We start from the raw sequence: 13,693 nt of genomic DNA on the forward strand, positions 1-13,693 counted from the left end.
CACTGAAAGGACTTTGTCTCCAGTGAGCACCGGATTGGCTCACCACAGGCTCGGCCAAATCCGCGAGTCTGAACCACTCTGCACCCGATGCCCACGGCCTGAGTTTGAGTTGCCCAAGACCACGAGTAGATCTCTTCGGCGATCCTGACCTGGTGAACTCTGACCTGCCCAGAGTCTCCCGACATCGCCTGAAGCCCCTTTCTGGAGGATCCCCTCATTGCTACAGGAGCCAGTAAGAAGCATCAGATGCCAAAGTACAACCCTGAATCAGATGCCCTATGGCCTTGGGTGGCCCAACCGACTGTGTCCTGGCATCCCTTGACATCCCAACTTACCTCACCAACCGGTGGTAGCCTCCAGAAGATCTTCGTCCTCGAACCTGCAGAGTTTGTTGCAACTGGAGATTCCCCTTTGAAAACAGGGCACATGATGCCAAAACAGCCCCTGCACCCAACCGCCCCAGTGCAGCTGTGGGTGCACCTTGTGTGCTAATTCGGATCCCACTTTGCCCTGAGCATAAGTCCAGGAGCTTTGCTCCCTCAATCATGTGGACTACTCGTGAGCAGCCACCAACCGAAGGCCCCCATCCCCCTTTGGATAACATTGGGCCGCGGGTGCTTTGAGAGTGCATCCTTGACCCTGGGGTAACGCTTGTTCTAACCCCTGACATTCAACCCTCAAGATCTTTCACTTACCTGCAAAACGGTAACCCTATTTTTCCTCCATAGGATTGCATTGACTGTTTTCCTCTGAAAAACGTATGGAGGGTGTTTTGTATGGCAACCTAAAACTGTGTCTTAGGTAAAAACTATTTTACTTACCTTTTATCTAAGAAATGGCCCAGTGTGATATCTAGGCATATCACACTGAGTAAGAAAAGTAATCTGAAAAGCAATCCAAAAAGTAATTATACAGTACCTGAAAAGTAACTGAAAAGCAATCACAACTATTTCTAAATAATTGACCTACCTGTATACAAAACAAATAAATATATAACTGCTTTCAATGGTTTTGTTTTTGCAAAGTATTATTTCACTTACCTGCACCACGCCTGGCTTGGTTCTAGAAATAAAATACAACTAAATAATAATTTTATACAAACAAATTAGTCTGAGTTCAGTCTTTGTATGTGACATCTTTCCTTGCCTGAGTGTGTACAATAAATGCTTAAAACTTCCCTCTGATAAAGCCTTACTGCTCGCCCACACTACCACAAATAGAAAGTCCGGTATCTACTGTAGCGTTTGCCTACCTTTGGGGATCCACTGGACTCTGTGCACACTATACCTTACTTTGGTTTAGTATATACAGAGCCAGATTCCTACACGATCCTATTGCAAAGGTGAACAGATCTGTTGGTAGACGCGTGCACACCATTTAAAACAACAAATCTTTTCCTCGGTTCTAAACCACTAGTGATTTAGTCCTGGTCAGTTCTGCAAAGTTTTTGTTACATTTAAGTTTATTAGAATTTTTGATCCGCGAGATCCCTCGCTACGTCAGCTCATTCCAGATAACCAAAGTGGTCAGCAGTGCACGTAGGCGGATCATGAATTGAAACTGCACACAGACTTAATTAACTGCCAAGGACTATAAACAATCTTCAAATGTTTTCAAGTAAAATCTGTATCTAGGTAATTTTTCTTTAGTGGAGGCTAAGCAGAATATTGGTGATATTTATCCTTACTTGATTTTGAGACGAAGATGCCCTCTCTGGGAACTCATGGCAGCAGTCCAAACTCCAGTTAGCTTTTTTTTTCTTTTCTACCAGCGGTATTTGGCACTGTCTGAGCTTGTCTTTCCTGTCCCCTTTCTCTTTTTGTCTCCCTTGCTTTCTCTGTCCTTTGTTGACCCTTTTTTTTTTTAAATCATCGTTTGCACTGGTTTTTAAGTATTTTTTTTAAACAGATTTTATTTGTCAAAATAGCACATATGCGGCAGAGCTCTGTACGCCAGAGACATTCTGCATAATAAGTTGACATCCGTGTAGCTTTGACTTTTGCAAGAACATAATCGAGAAGAATTGGAATGCAATACAGATAGAGACAACTTAAGGAAATAAAACAAAAGATATAACCCCCCCATACTATCGCACTAGTACCTTCATTGAACCTGTACGCCACTGTTTTTTAAGTGTTTTAACCATAATTGTCAAACATCTCTCGAGACTCTCATCCTTTTATGAGAGAAGTGTAAAGGATTCCCTTTTAGATTAGGATTCACTTACTGAAAGGATGAGTTCTAGGTCTTAATTTATTGTCTTCAAGACTTTCAGATCGATTATTTCTTTTGCTTTTATGATTGTAACTGCATTCTTCCATGTTTGCAAGGTACACGTTTCCCCTCTGGTGGCATCTCCAGTTGCCCAACGGACGAAATTCTGATAAAATCTACTGCATTACTAGGAACCTCAGTGAATGCTTTCTTTTAAATTAATGAGGCGCAGACTGAAATGTTGGCCACCATCTCAACACCGCCAGCTCATCACCATTTCCTCTGCTATCTATTCCATCCACATTGTTTTCACTAGGGATGTGACCCCCATTGTTTCAGTCATAGCGCTGCAGGGATGCACCATACAGCACTAATTAATGAGAAGTGGGCACATTAAGCTGAGAGGAGGATTAGAATGTTATGTTAGTAGGTGCTCGGTCTATATAATGGAAAGAGTAGGTGAAGATTAACTGTGGCTGCAGTGTGTGGAACTGGAATTAAAGTAGCATAACTTAATTGAGGGTGATTTTAACATCCAGATATCTTTTTTGCCTGAGCATTGGCATAACAATGTTTCCTTATGTCTGATCCCATTGTAGCTGTAGCGCACTCTAAGGGAACTAATTGCACTACAATGGGTGAGACAAAGGCTTATTAGTCTTATCCATTGACTTTTACAGCACCGTACATTTAACATTTAGCCATTTGTCTTCACAGTGGTTGCTCAATGAACCAAGATTGTGTTAATAGCACTGTTTCCTCCTTTAGTGTTGCCATCAGCACTTGCAGTTAATATAGCATTAATAAATGTACATGCTGCAGAAGTCTAAGAAATTACTGGCAGCCATACTTAAACATCTTTAACATTGTCAGGGGTTAAGAGTGCAGTGTAAGTTGCCGATTTTCTCCTGTTGGGGAATTAAAAATGTATAAATCCGTGAAGGATGTAAGCTATCGAGTACTAGGAGTGTCTGTTTGTATTCCCATTTGTCTTTCAGATTATGGTAATTGTACAATTTGCTGTTAGTCTTTTTTGAGCATTCTAGAATGACTTCTGAAAAGCCACATGCAATCTGTCAGTTGAAAGAGGTTTGTTAATTTTGGAGTTGATAGTCGGATGATCATAGTGTTTAGAAAATGTTAACACATTCAAGTCACTCCTGAAACCCAGGATCGAGTATTGTCTGAGGTAAGGTTTGTTCCCCCGTCTCAAAAATGTAATGACTTGTATTAACAGAGCAAGAAAAGACAAATTGCAATCTTAAGTGTGCTGTTCAAGAAACTGGCCTCAGAAGATAAAGTACTTGCTAACAGATCACTGCGGAAACCCATGGATTAGATTCCTTTCACATGTCTCCCATTTTAAGTGATCACGGCTCATACAGTCTTACCCTGTTCTAACCTACAGTAATCTTAGTTTTGCACTCCATAATGAAATCCAGTCACGCAGGTGAATTATAGAGTGGGAAAATCACCAGTAGTGTTGGCTTGTGTTTGCTTGTGAATATGATGTGGTCAAGATCAGCAATCTGCTTTGTTTGCAGTATGTGGTTGGGACTCATTTAGTAATGCACAACAAAGGGGTGTTTCTGTTTGCGATGTGGATCAATTAAAATTGATTCTGGTAATTGATTTGACCAGAAACTTATTGCATGTATGAATAATCCTATGTGAATTTATTCCTCTCATTCTGCCACAGATATTCCAGAAGTGCTGCCTGGTCCAGAGGATATTGGATGCCTGGGAAACCAATGACCGAATACAGTAAGCTACTCCTACCTCTGTTTTGATTTTTTTTTCTCCTATGGATTTTGGTCATCTTAACAGTTTGCTTTCTAGTTATACAGAATGAAGTTGGGTTTCATTTTTTTTAATGGAGTAATCAACAGTGTGGGGGTGGTTATTGGTGAGGTGTGGCGAGTTGGTATTTGCTATTGGAGGAACAGAGAAATGGATTTAACTTGAATCGAATCTGAAATGACTTGTAGTGCTGTAGGTTGTTCACAATAACCCATGAATTAGAAAGCCCTTTTGCTGGAAGATGTAAGACATGTAAATTATGTTTGAGGCTCCCTGTTTTCCGTTCTTGCTAATTTTTACAGATAAATATAGACAGAAACGTATTTATTTTCCTGTAAGTATTTATTTTTAAATATGGATAAAAAGGAAAATTGGGTTGATTTGTGAGTGATTCCAAATGCTGTCAGTAATGGCTGATAAGCATATAGGTGGTGTACGGCTTGGCAGGGAAGAGTGTTAAAAAAAGAAAGGAATTTTAGTAAAGTTGCTTAAACAGCAGTAGATATGCACAAGGTTGATACTGATGTGCATATGTTTTCATATAAGTGCATTGATTTATGTTATCATATAAGTGCATTGATTCATAGTCTCTGGGTTTTCATAGCATTGAAATCTGAGGCATTTATGCATGAGTAAACATTTATCAGTTAAATACACGTGGAAATATACTAGTTTCAGCTCCATTTATTCACAAAACCCAAAATAAATATCGATAAATATAAATAAAATTAAGAAAAATGTATATGAATAAATACTGACGGAAAAGTCATAAAAATAAATACCATAAAACCAGGAGCCCTTATTATGTTTGTAGTTGGGTTTGATATCTACTGTTCCTGATAGTTTTTGTTTGTTTTGTACAAGAGCTGCAGTTTGTACTGATAAGCTATGATTAGGTTGTTGTTCATGGTACTGTTCCTGATTTGGAACTGCATTTAACCTTTCATCAATCTGTTTCTTCCAGGGCAGAAGGGGGGATGAGACGAGGGAACATGGGTCATCTCACACGGATCGCCAACGCTGTGGTGCAGAACATGGAAAAGGGCCCCATGCAGACACAGATCTGTGAATTTATGAAAGGTACTCTCCAGAGAACTCCATGATAACCCTTCTGGCCTGTCCATGTTAACCAGGGCAACTCTCTGCTTGGGATTTTCACTAAGTGCTTAGTCCTTGTTGCTCTTCTCTAGTCTAGTTTTGTCTGAGGGGATATCTATTTGTCATGTTGGAGCTTCTTTGATCATTGGGGTTTCTGTTAAGGGATAATGTTGTGTTACTTCTCTCTTAGCCTTTTTGGAATTTTATCTGGTCTGTATTGGTAGTCTGCTATCTGGGCACATCTGCGGTGAAATCTGTATATTAGATTGTTTGTCTACTTATGCTTGGGGGGAGTATGGGTGAGTGTTTCAGGCTATTTTACAAACAGGTATTTTTTTCTGCCACTTGAGGGGTTCTGTTATATCAGAATTGGGGCTTTATTGTAACGGTGCTGTATGCTTATGGTGAAACCTTTCTGAAAATCATTTACCTCTGCAAAATGGTGGGCTTCTTTTTGGCTTGCCAGGGCTTCTTTGCAATGGTATCTACACAATCCACTTTTGAGTAGACTACCTTATTCATGCTGGAAGTTTTTCATGCCTGCCTTCCACTGATACTTTGTATCTTACGGACTCATTTGTTCAGGCTTTTGAACCTGCCTTCCACAGATATCTCCTCTAGGAATGTGTGCCCTGCCTTTCACTGACATTCTTACCTCCCCTTCATGGGGATTTCCTTTTGCTTCTTTTTCTCTTTCTAGTACCTTCCTGACAGCCCTCTGAGAAGTTAGCCTATCTGCTTACCATTCATTGTTACAAACTGAGCCCAAAGCTCGTCTTTTCTGCACTTCAACGGCTCTAGAATAAAATTAACCAGCATTCCCTTTTATGCCACAGCTGTAATATGCTATAGTAGACTCACAGTGGATGCACAACCATGTGGCTCACAGCTGATGCACAGTGACATGTCTCATAGCCGTTGTGCTGCATTTGTTATCTCCGAGCTGTTGCTCACAGTAGATGCGCAGGTGGATAAGAGGGCCCACCATGAGTGCACAAAATCATGACATTGAGTGTGCAGACACATGTTTTACAAATAGAGCAAACTATGCCATCTGATTGCTTAACCCTTAAATAACTAAGAACATCTATACTTGCCAGCTTCAATGTAACTTAGCAATTCAAATTTACAGCCATTCAGAGGAGCACAGTGAAATAATAAACAACAGCATTTATGTCTGAGGTCATACTCAAGTAGCCTAAAACCAGGAAATTGGTGAAAGAGGAAAATAATGTACAAAAAAGGAATATTTGTGTCAGTAACCTAATTCACTTTGTAAAATAGAAGATGGGTATGGGGTTATTATTGGTTTCTGGAGATTCCTCCCCCTCCCTTCCCAGCTAATTGCTTAGATTATAGTCTTTCTTGTTTGAGAATCGGTCAGATGTGGCTGCATGCCACCGTACACCAGATTTGTGAATGCTTTCCATATGGAAGGTGCTGTTGCTTTAATGTATTTCCTCATGGTTATATATTATTGATTGCTTGGTAACAATTTGGTGTTTTCTCCTCTCAGTGAAATGTTGGCCAAGGTGTTTTGAGTGTTACTGCACATTATGCATGATTGTGGAATTGTGGAGGCAGTGCTATGAATATCAAGAGAAAGATCCAACAGGCATAATCTTAACACAATAAACCCCTTTCAGTTGATGCTGAGATCATCTTGCTTCTCCCTTACACCCACAGAAAAATCAAGATGTTTTAGCTGGCAAGATCACTAAGGCGGTATACCTTTTCTGACCTCTTTGATTTGTTGTACTCAGCCTGGCCAGCTGGCTAGAATTAAATTTGTCTAGCGTGCATCACACTACGATATTTTCTTTAGTCACTGGGCCAGTTCATCCTGAGGAGCTAGAGAAATAATTCCTGATAAAATTCTTGGCAGGAGATGTAGTGTAAGAGGAGTGTAAGACAACAAGCGATTGGCTGAAGTTTTAATTGGCAGAATCTAGAGTGCCGTACCGCCTTTCATGGACAGTCACCATTCTCCTAATGCTGATGTTCTGCAGCCTGCATGGTTGTATTCTGTTGATAAAACAGGTTATTGGCTAGACCAGGGGTTTCCAACTTTTTCTTTAAGGAGAGCTACTACTGATCAGTGAAAATCATTGTGAGCAGGCACACCCCCCGCCCAGCTTCACTGACTTTCACCTAATGTCAGTGGAGCCCGATACTATGGTTTGAACAAAATACTGTGACAAAATACTATGATAGGGCTGCCATGTGCGTCAGTGGGTGCATGGTCTCTGCGTATGTATGAACATATGTGTGAATGAATGGGATATTTGTGTATGAGTGACTAAGAGACTGTGTCATATGTACTTGTGGCACAGGACCTACCTTTTGCCATATGTGGCACCGTTACATGTACAATATAAACCTACAATAATTTTTAGGTCGAGGCTGGGCAGCGCATGCGCTGCTCTGCGAGGCATGCTGTATTAGAGTATGGATTTGAAGCTCTGTCCGCTCTCCGCCCATATTTTTCATTGGCTCGTGTCACTGTCCTTTGTAAATGCTGGCTTCTGATTCGTTAATAGGCTTGTTATTCTCTCCTTAGTACCGCCTTATCTTCATTTGTAACCTCCCATGAGGACTGACCCTTTTACTTCTGTTGTTACACAGTATGTCTTATTCAGTTTGTAAGCACTATTTTCTTTAATGAGTTTCTCCTACTGCAGGCACAACATGCTTTCCTGCAACATTCAGTGTGCCAAGCGCGCTTTCACCTTCCAAGCAACCCAAGACAATGGCACCCGCTTCTTTGAAATGAAAAAGGTCTTGCATTTAGTTTGAGCTATTGGCATTGTAAATGACTGCCTTTTATTTGTGTTAATTATCAAAATAGATAAATAAAATACATTGTCATTTACAATGCCAATAGCTTAAACTCTTGTAAATGTGAGACCTATTGCATTACAAATGTGTGTTTTAAAAAAAGAAAAATTCAAAGTGCAAAAAAATCTTCAGCAAAAATGTTCTGCACTTGATGGAACATTTTTCTGAACTTTAAATTTCTCCCATTTTATGGCTGTATTTTCAGTTCTAAATATGGCATCGTGTTTGCCAGCCACTGGGAGCAAGATGCCTGCTGTGTGTAAATTCAACACTTTGAAATGGGAGAAAATTCAACGGAAGAATGAACTCTGTTTATATGCAGTACATAAAACTCATCATTTTTTTTCTCACATGTCAAAGTGTCTTTACAAACAGCAGGCATATTACTCCCAGCGACCTGTAGACATGGTGCCATATTTATAACAGGAACATAGTCATTTGTTTAAATGTGAGGAATTTAAAGTAAAGAAACATGCTTCATAAAACATAAGGACTTAATTGACTTAATTTGAAGTAGAGAAGTACATTTAGACACTGTTTCATAGAAACCTTTTTATTCACTTTAAATTTCCCCCATCTAAAAGAAAATTACAGTTTTTATGTTAAAAATATGACCAGTCTCCCAGCCATTGGAGAAAATTAAAATGAATAGTTAACTTAATCATTAAGTTAACTCTTCACTTCTCTCTTATTTAAAAGCATTGAGAAATATAATTTTGTTCTCATGCTCCAATATTGAGTTGAGAACGACTTTGATAAAAGAAGAGTTAAATACCTCAGTGGTTCAGTGTTGAACCCCTGTGACCCACATGGATCATAAATCTGAGTGGAGCACTTCTCATTATCAGGCTCTGCTAGCTACAGCCTCATAATGAAAAATAAACAGCATTTTCTTAACTTTAAAAGGAAAACACAACACGTATTTATTGCTGTTCTTAGTTTAAAATGAACTCAAGGCTGGGAGTTACTCTTAAGGTTTCTGTGAGCTACTGGTAGCTTGCGATCAACTGGTTGAAGGCACCTGCTCTAGACTAGGTGCCTCAATGTTATGATGACATTTAAATTCTAATGGATGCTTCTAACTACAGATTTCTGGCGTTGTGAATATGCTTTAGGCATTTGACTAGATCCAGAAAACTCAAAAGCAGTACTCCATGGCACGATAGGTGTGTTGTGCATCTATGTGCTGATGACCTTCCACTCAGGAAGTGAAAAATGTAGCCACATATAGGCGCCACTCATACGTGCTGACTTCAGTCCCGATCGTTCTGCGCCTTCAAAATCGCATCCAGAACTCTATCCCTGTTTTCTATGATGCCATTTCTCTAATCTTTTTCTCATAATGTTGCCTATTGGTCTGTCGGATCTTACCACTGGTCCTAGACGAGCTAGGGGCAACTTTACCCTATACAATTTTGGACGGCCGTGCAATTTAGGACGGGTTAGATGCAGCTAATTTGTTTTATTCTGCCTGGCAGGAACACAACTGATTGCTTTGGTCAGGCAATTGCCATATGTGTGGTGCTTTGGTGCCATGCTTACAGGAGATTTACAAGCTTCTCAGGCCGAGTTAAGCATCCTTAATGCCATTTTTTAGCTCTCCTTTTTTTGGTGAGAAGGCGGATTTGGCACTAGAACAATTTATGGAGAGCTGCACCAGGGGCTTGGCATTGTGTCAATGTCTGATCCTGCTGTCGGCACAGCAAACATCCTAGACTCCTCTGCAGCTCCCGGAGGCAATACTCCGGACATTAGGGACAACGCTCAGCTCATTTCCTTGCCCCTCCAACATCTGGTTTAGTGAGTCTTTTCTGGCACCCAGCCGCCATGTAGAAGGCCTAGTCCATAATTTCCTCTAAAGGTGGCTAGACATTATGTTCCTTTTTATTTCTAATCGTGCACCTTCCACCCCCATCAGGGTAGCTAAAGGAGGACCAAATGTCCTTTTTGCAGCAGAAAGTGCAGGGTCCTTTAGCCTCAGAAGCAAGAACTAGGTGTTATTCCTGCTACTTATGCTGAAAAGGGGGGGCTGTCCCCATCATATTTTAAATCTCTGCTCTCTCAACACCGTCCTGCGACAGGACAAAATCAACATGCTCATGCTAGCCCAGGTTCTGTCTGCCCTAGATCTTGGGGACTGGATGTTAGTGTTGGGCCTTCAGGACACATATTTCCATCTACCTGTCCTGCAGACCCACAGGCGCTATCTGGTTTTCATAGTACACATTTTAATATGCCCTTCTTGTAGGCCCCACAGGCACTATGTGTTTCACAGTGGGCCACAAACGTTTCCAGTTTGTGGTGCTCCCTTTTGGCCTCTGCAGTGCCTCTCTCATATTCATGAAAGTGATAGTGGTGGTAGCAGCACATTTTCAGAGGTTGGGTTTTCCAGTCTTTCCCCTACCTTGATGACGGCTGTTAAAGGCAGGCTCGCCCCAGGCAGTCATACACCACATTCAGACGAAGGCGAACCTACTAGCAAAGTTGGGGTTCAATATCAACATGCCGAAGTAACGCCTACGTAGACGCTCCTGTTCATCAGAGCCATCCTCGATGCAGTAGGATTTTGTGCCTTTCCCCAGACTGGACAGTGCAGAACATTCAGGGTGGTATCCAGATGTTTCAGCCTCAGTACTAGACCTCTTTGAGGATTACTCTGAGGCTTCTGGGACTGTTGATATCCTGCTGGTTGAAAATGCCATATGGCACATGCAGGCTCTGCAAGGGGGATCTGTAGTCCAAGTGGCACAGCACCACAGAACTTATTGGGTTTAATCCAGGTTTCGAAGGAGAGTGCAAATGATATTCAGAGGTGGCTGCTTGACTGTGACAGCATACCTCTCCTTATCCCACCTAGAGCAGACAGTGGTGACGGATGCATCACTGCTAGGTTTGGGAGGCTGTTTGGGAGAGGTGGAGATGAGACAGATTTGGTCTTTAGCCGAAAATCTGCACCTTATCAGTCTGTTGGAGGTGCAGGTGGTCTACTTGGGGCTGAAGGCCTTCCTGCCAACCATAAAAGGGAAACTGGGACACGTTGTCACAGACAACATCACTGCATGTGGTACTGCATCAAACCGGACAAGGTAGACTCCTGGGTCCTGTGCCAGGAATCTCTACACCTCTAGTACTGGCTGAATCGCCAGGGCTTTTCTGTGGTCGAGAAATTCCTGCTGGGATCTCTGAACACCAGGGCTGTTGAACTCAGCTGTCACTTAGCGGATCACGAATGGCAGTTAAACCAGGTGATGCAGGATGCCTTTCTGTAATGGTTAGAACCCTGGCTTGATATTTTCTCCACCTGCAAGAACTCACCCTTTTTCTTTGTGACTTCTAGTTGCTGATTTCTTACATTTTGAATATTTCCCAGGCATTAAATTGAATCCAGAAACTTTTCAGCAGCACCTATGCGCGCTGTTGGTGGCGCTATACACAGACGCCGTTCCCATCCAGAAATGACTTACGAAGCCTAAATAGGTGCCACTCCTGCACACTGACATCAGTTCCTTTTTTCCCACGTTACCCGATGCGGATCTGGAGCTCTTTCTTGTCTTTCAGACGTCAATATTTTCTACAAATTTTCTTCGGTGTGCACCCTTAAAACTACAGGTTTTAAGCCCTGCATGGATTATTGCAAACAAATATCTGTGATGGATCCCCATCAGAAGTTCCTGTGGTGCCTGGGGTAGAGCCATGGCTCCAAGGCCTGCTGTGATTGCGGGTTGAAGAACCTGTAAGCCATCAGGGTACACGCAGAAAAACTCTACGTCCCCAAGTATAAGAAGACTCCACGCCAGGATTGTTCAAAGAAATGCTCCGTTCCAAAGTTGGATCTCTGTCTCATTCATGGAGTTGACAGAGCTGCTCCAGAGGTTGCGCTCCTTATTCATGACCTCCTCTCGATCTCTTCGGCCTATTTTAGACCTCATAATGTAAGTGTAAAAAAGCACCAGAAGTGGAAGCAGGATTTCTCTCCCTAACGCCACTCGCATTCGATCACCACCTGTAGGAAGCTGGCTCAGTATATGGTATCACCACTACGTGCTAATACCGTGCACAGAGTCCAGGGGTTCCCCAAAAGTGTACAGGGCTCAATGTAAAACCCAAAGTTCTCTATTGGTGGTAGAGTGGGCGAGCAGCCTTAGGCCTCGCACAGAGGAATGTAAGCCATTTATTGCATTACATTGATCAATAATGGACACACGACTCAAAAGATCCACCCTAATTAAAAAAAAAAAGTACTTTGTATTTTGTTTTAAGACCAAGATCTTCGCAATAAGGTAAAAAGGTTTTTAAATAAAAATACTTTTCACTGGTAAAAATCGACACTTTGAATATTTTCAGCACACTTCAATGTTATCCTATGAGGAAAACAATAATGCGGTTAAACAGGTAAGTATCACACTTACAAATCCAGTCTTCGGGCCAGAGGCCAGCAAGGTTCAGGGCACCCAATTATGTTCAATTGAGATTCTTCTTTTGGCAAACTCGCTGCAGGCTTTGCACCGGAGGTTGCTGGAGGGAGGTCAATGACAGCAGAGGTAAGTAGAGATGTAGGGGGTCATAGGGGCACAGTCTGTTCCACTCATCAAGGCCCAGGGGCTTTATGTGCAGGGGTGCTGTCAAAGTAAGGCAGTAATCCTCCAAGGCTTTTCAGAGGCTGCTGGCTGGAAGACTGTCGCAGGTTTGCAGAAGCTGGAGGCAGACCAGTAGAGCTGGGGCCAAGGCAGTTGTTGTCTTCAATCTTCTCTGCAGGGATGTCTTCTTTCTTCTTAGGTCGTCGCAGATCCAGTCTCTAGGTGTAGGGGAGCCCTCTAAATACTACATTTTGGAGGCGTTTGCAGGTAGTAGTAGATGCTATTAAGCTACCCTACTTTTGGAGGGGACATACATAGACCTAGCCCTGATTGGAGGTGTACCCTCATATTCAAAATGTAGGGGACTGAAAAGTGTGCTTAACTTCTCCTTCTCCACCTGATGGATGACGTTAGAACAGGTGGGCTCACCTACTAACCTTTCTCAGTCCTCCCCCGGTTTTCTCTCCCAAAGTGGGAGTGTAAACGGGTGCTGCCATCTGCTGCTAGCAGCAGAGATTGAGGGTTGCATTACAAAGGCGGCAGGCCTTTGAAGCTTCCATCTGAAAGAGACTCATTAGTGATAGATTCCTTACCTTAGAATATCCCCAGGCATCAGACTGGATCCGGAGATATTTTTTTCAGCAGTACCCCTGCGAGTCGGAAGGTGGCGTTGTGCGGCTCCGCGTCTGTCGCTGGCGTCGTATGCGCTGAGATGACGTCACGGAGACTACTTAGGCGCCACCCATGCGCGTTGACGTCAGTTCTTTCTTTTTCTGCGCCAGCAGGCGCAGATCCAGTTAGAGCACGTACCCTAGTCACTTTTTGACTAACTTTGCTTTGGAGACTTTGTCTCCACTATTTTGAGTTTTTGACTCCTGGTGGCACGTAGGGATGCCTGGGTTTAAATCCTGTAGGGCCTGTCGCCTTACGTTGTCGATGGCCGACCCCCATGGCGTCTCGCTCTACTGTCTGGAGCGTGACCATGACTCCCGGTCATCTTCCAACTGTCTGGATATGGCTCCGAAGGCCTTACGCGAGCTGTCCCATAAGCTGCTGGAGGCCCGGCAGTCGTCTCCGTGCCGTTCGCAATCCAGGGGTCGATCGAGGGACCTACCGCGGAGCCATCCTCATCGCTCCTCGGGGTCGAAGTCTTCACACTCTGAATC

At 42.7% G+C, this 13,693-nt stretch overlaps 1 protein-coding gene across 2 annotated transcripts in view; it reads left to right on the forward strand.

The window, feature by feature from the left end:
• The window catches only part of PPP6R2 (protein phosphatase 6 regulatory subunit 2), a 744,860-nt gene that overhangs the window by 492,243 nt on the left and 238,924 nt on the right, over positions 1-13,693 (forward strand). For both annotated transcript variants that reach the window (XM_078677857.1, XM_078677853.1), the window contains exons 13-14: positions 3,914-3,978; positions 4,979-5,094. In XM_078677857.1, coding sequence (XP_078533983.1) covers positions 3,914-3,978; positions 4,979-5,094 — 181 coding nt within the window. The remainder of the gene's footprint in view (positions 1-3,913; positions 3,979-4,978; positions 5,095-13,693) is intronic.

This window comes from Lissotriton helveticus, chromosome 1_1 (assembly GCF_964261635.1).
Source record: "Lissotriton helveticus chromosome 1_1, aLisHel1.1, whole genome shotgun sequence".
Taxonomy (NCBI): Eukaryota; Metazoa; Chordata; class Amphibia; order Caudata; family Salamandridae; genus Lissotriton; species Lissotriton helveticus.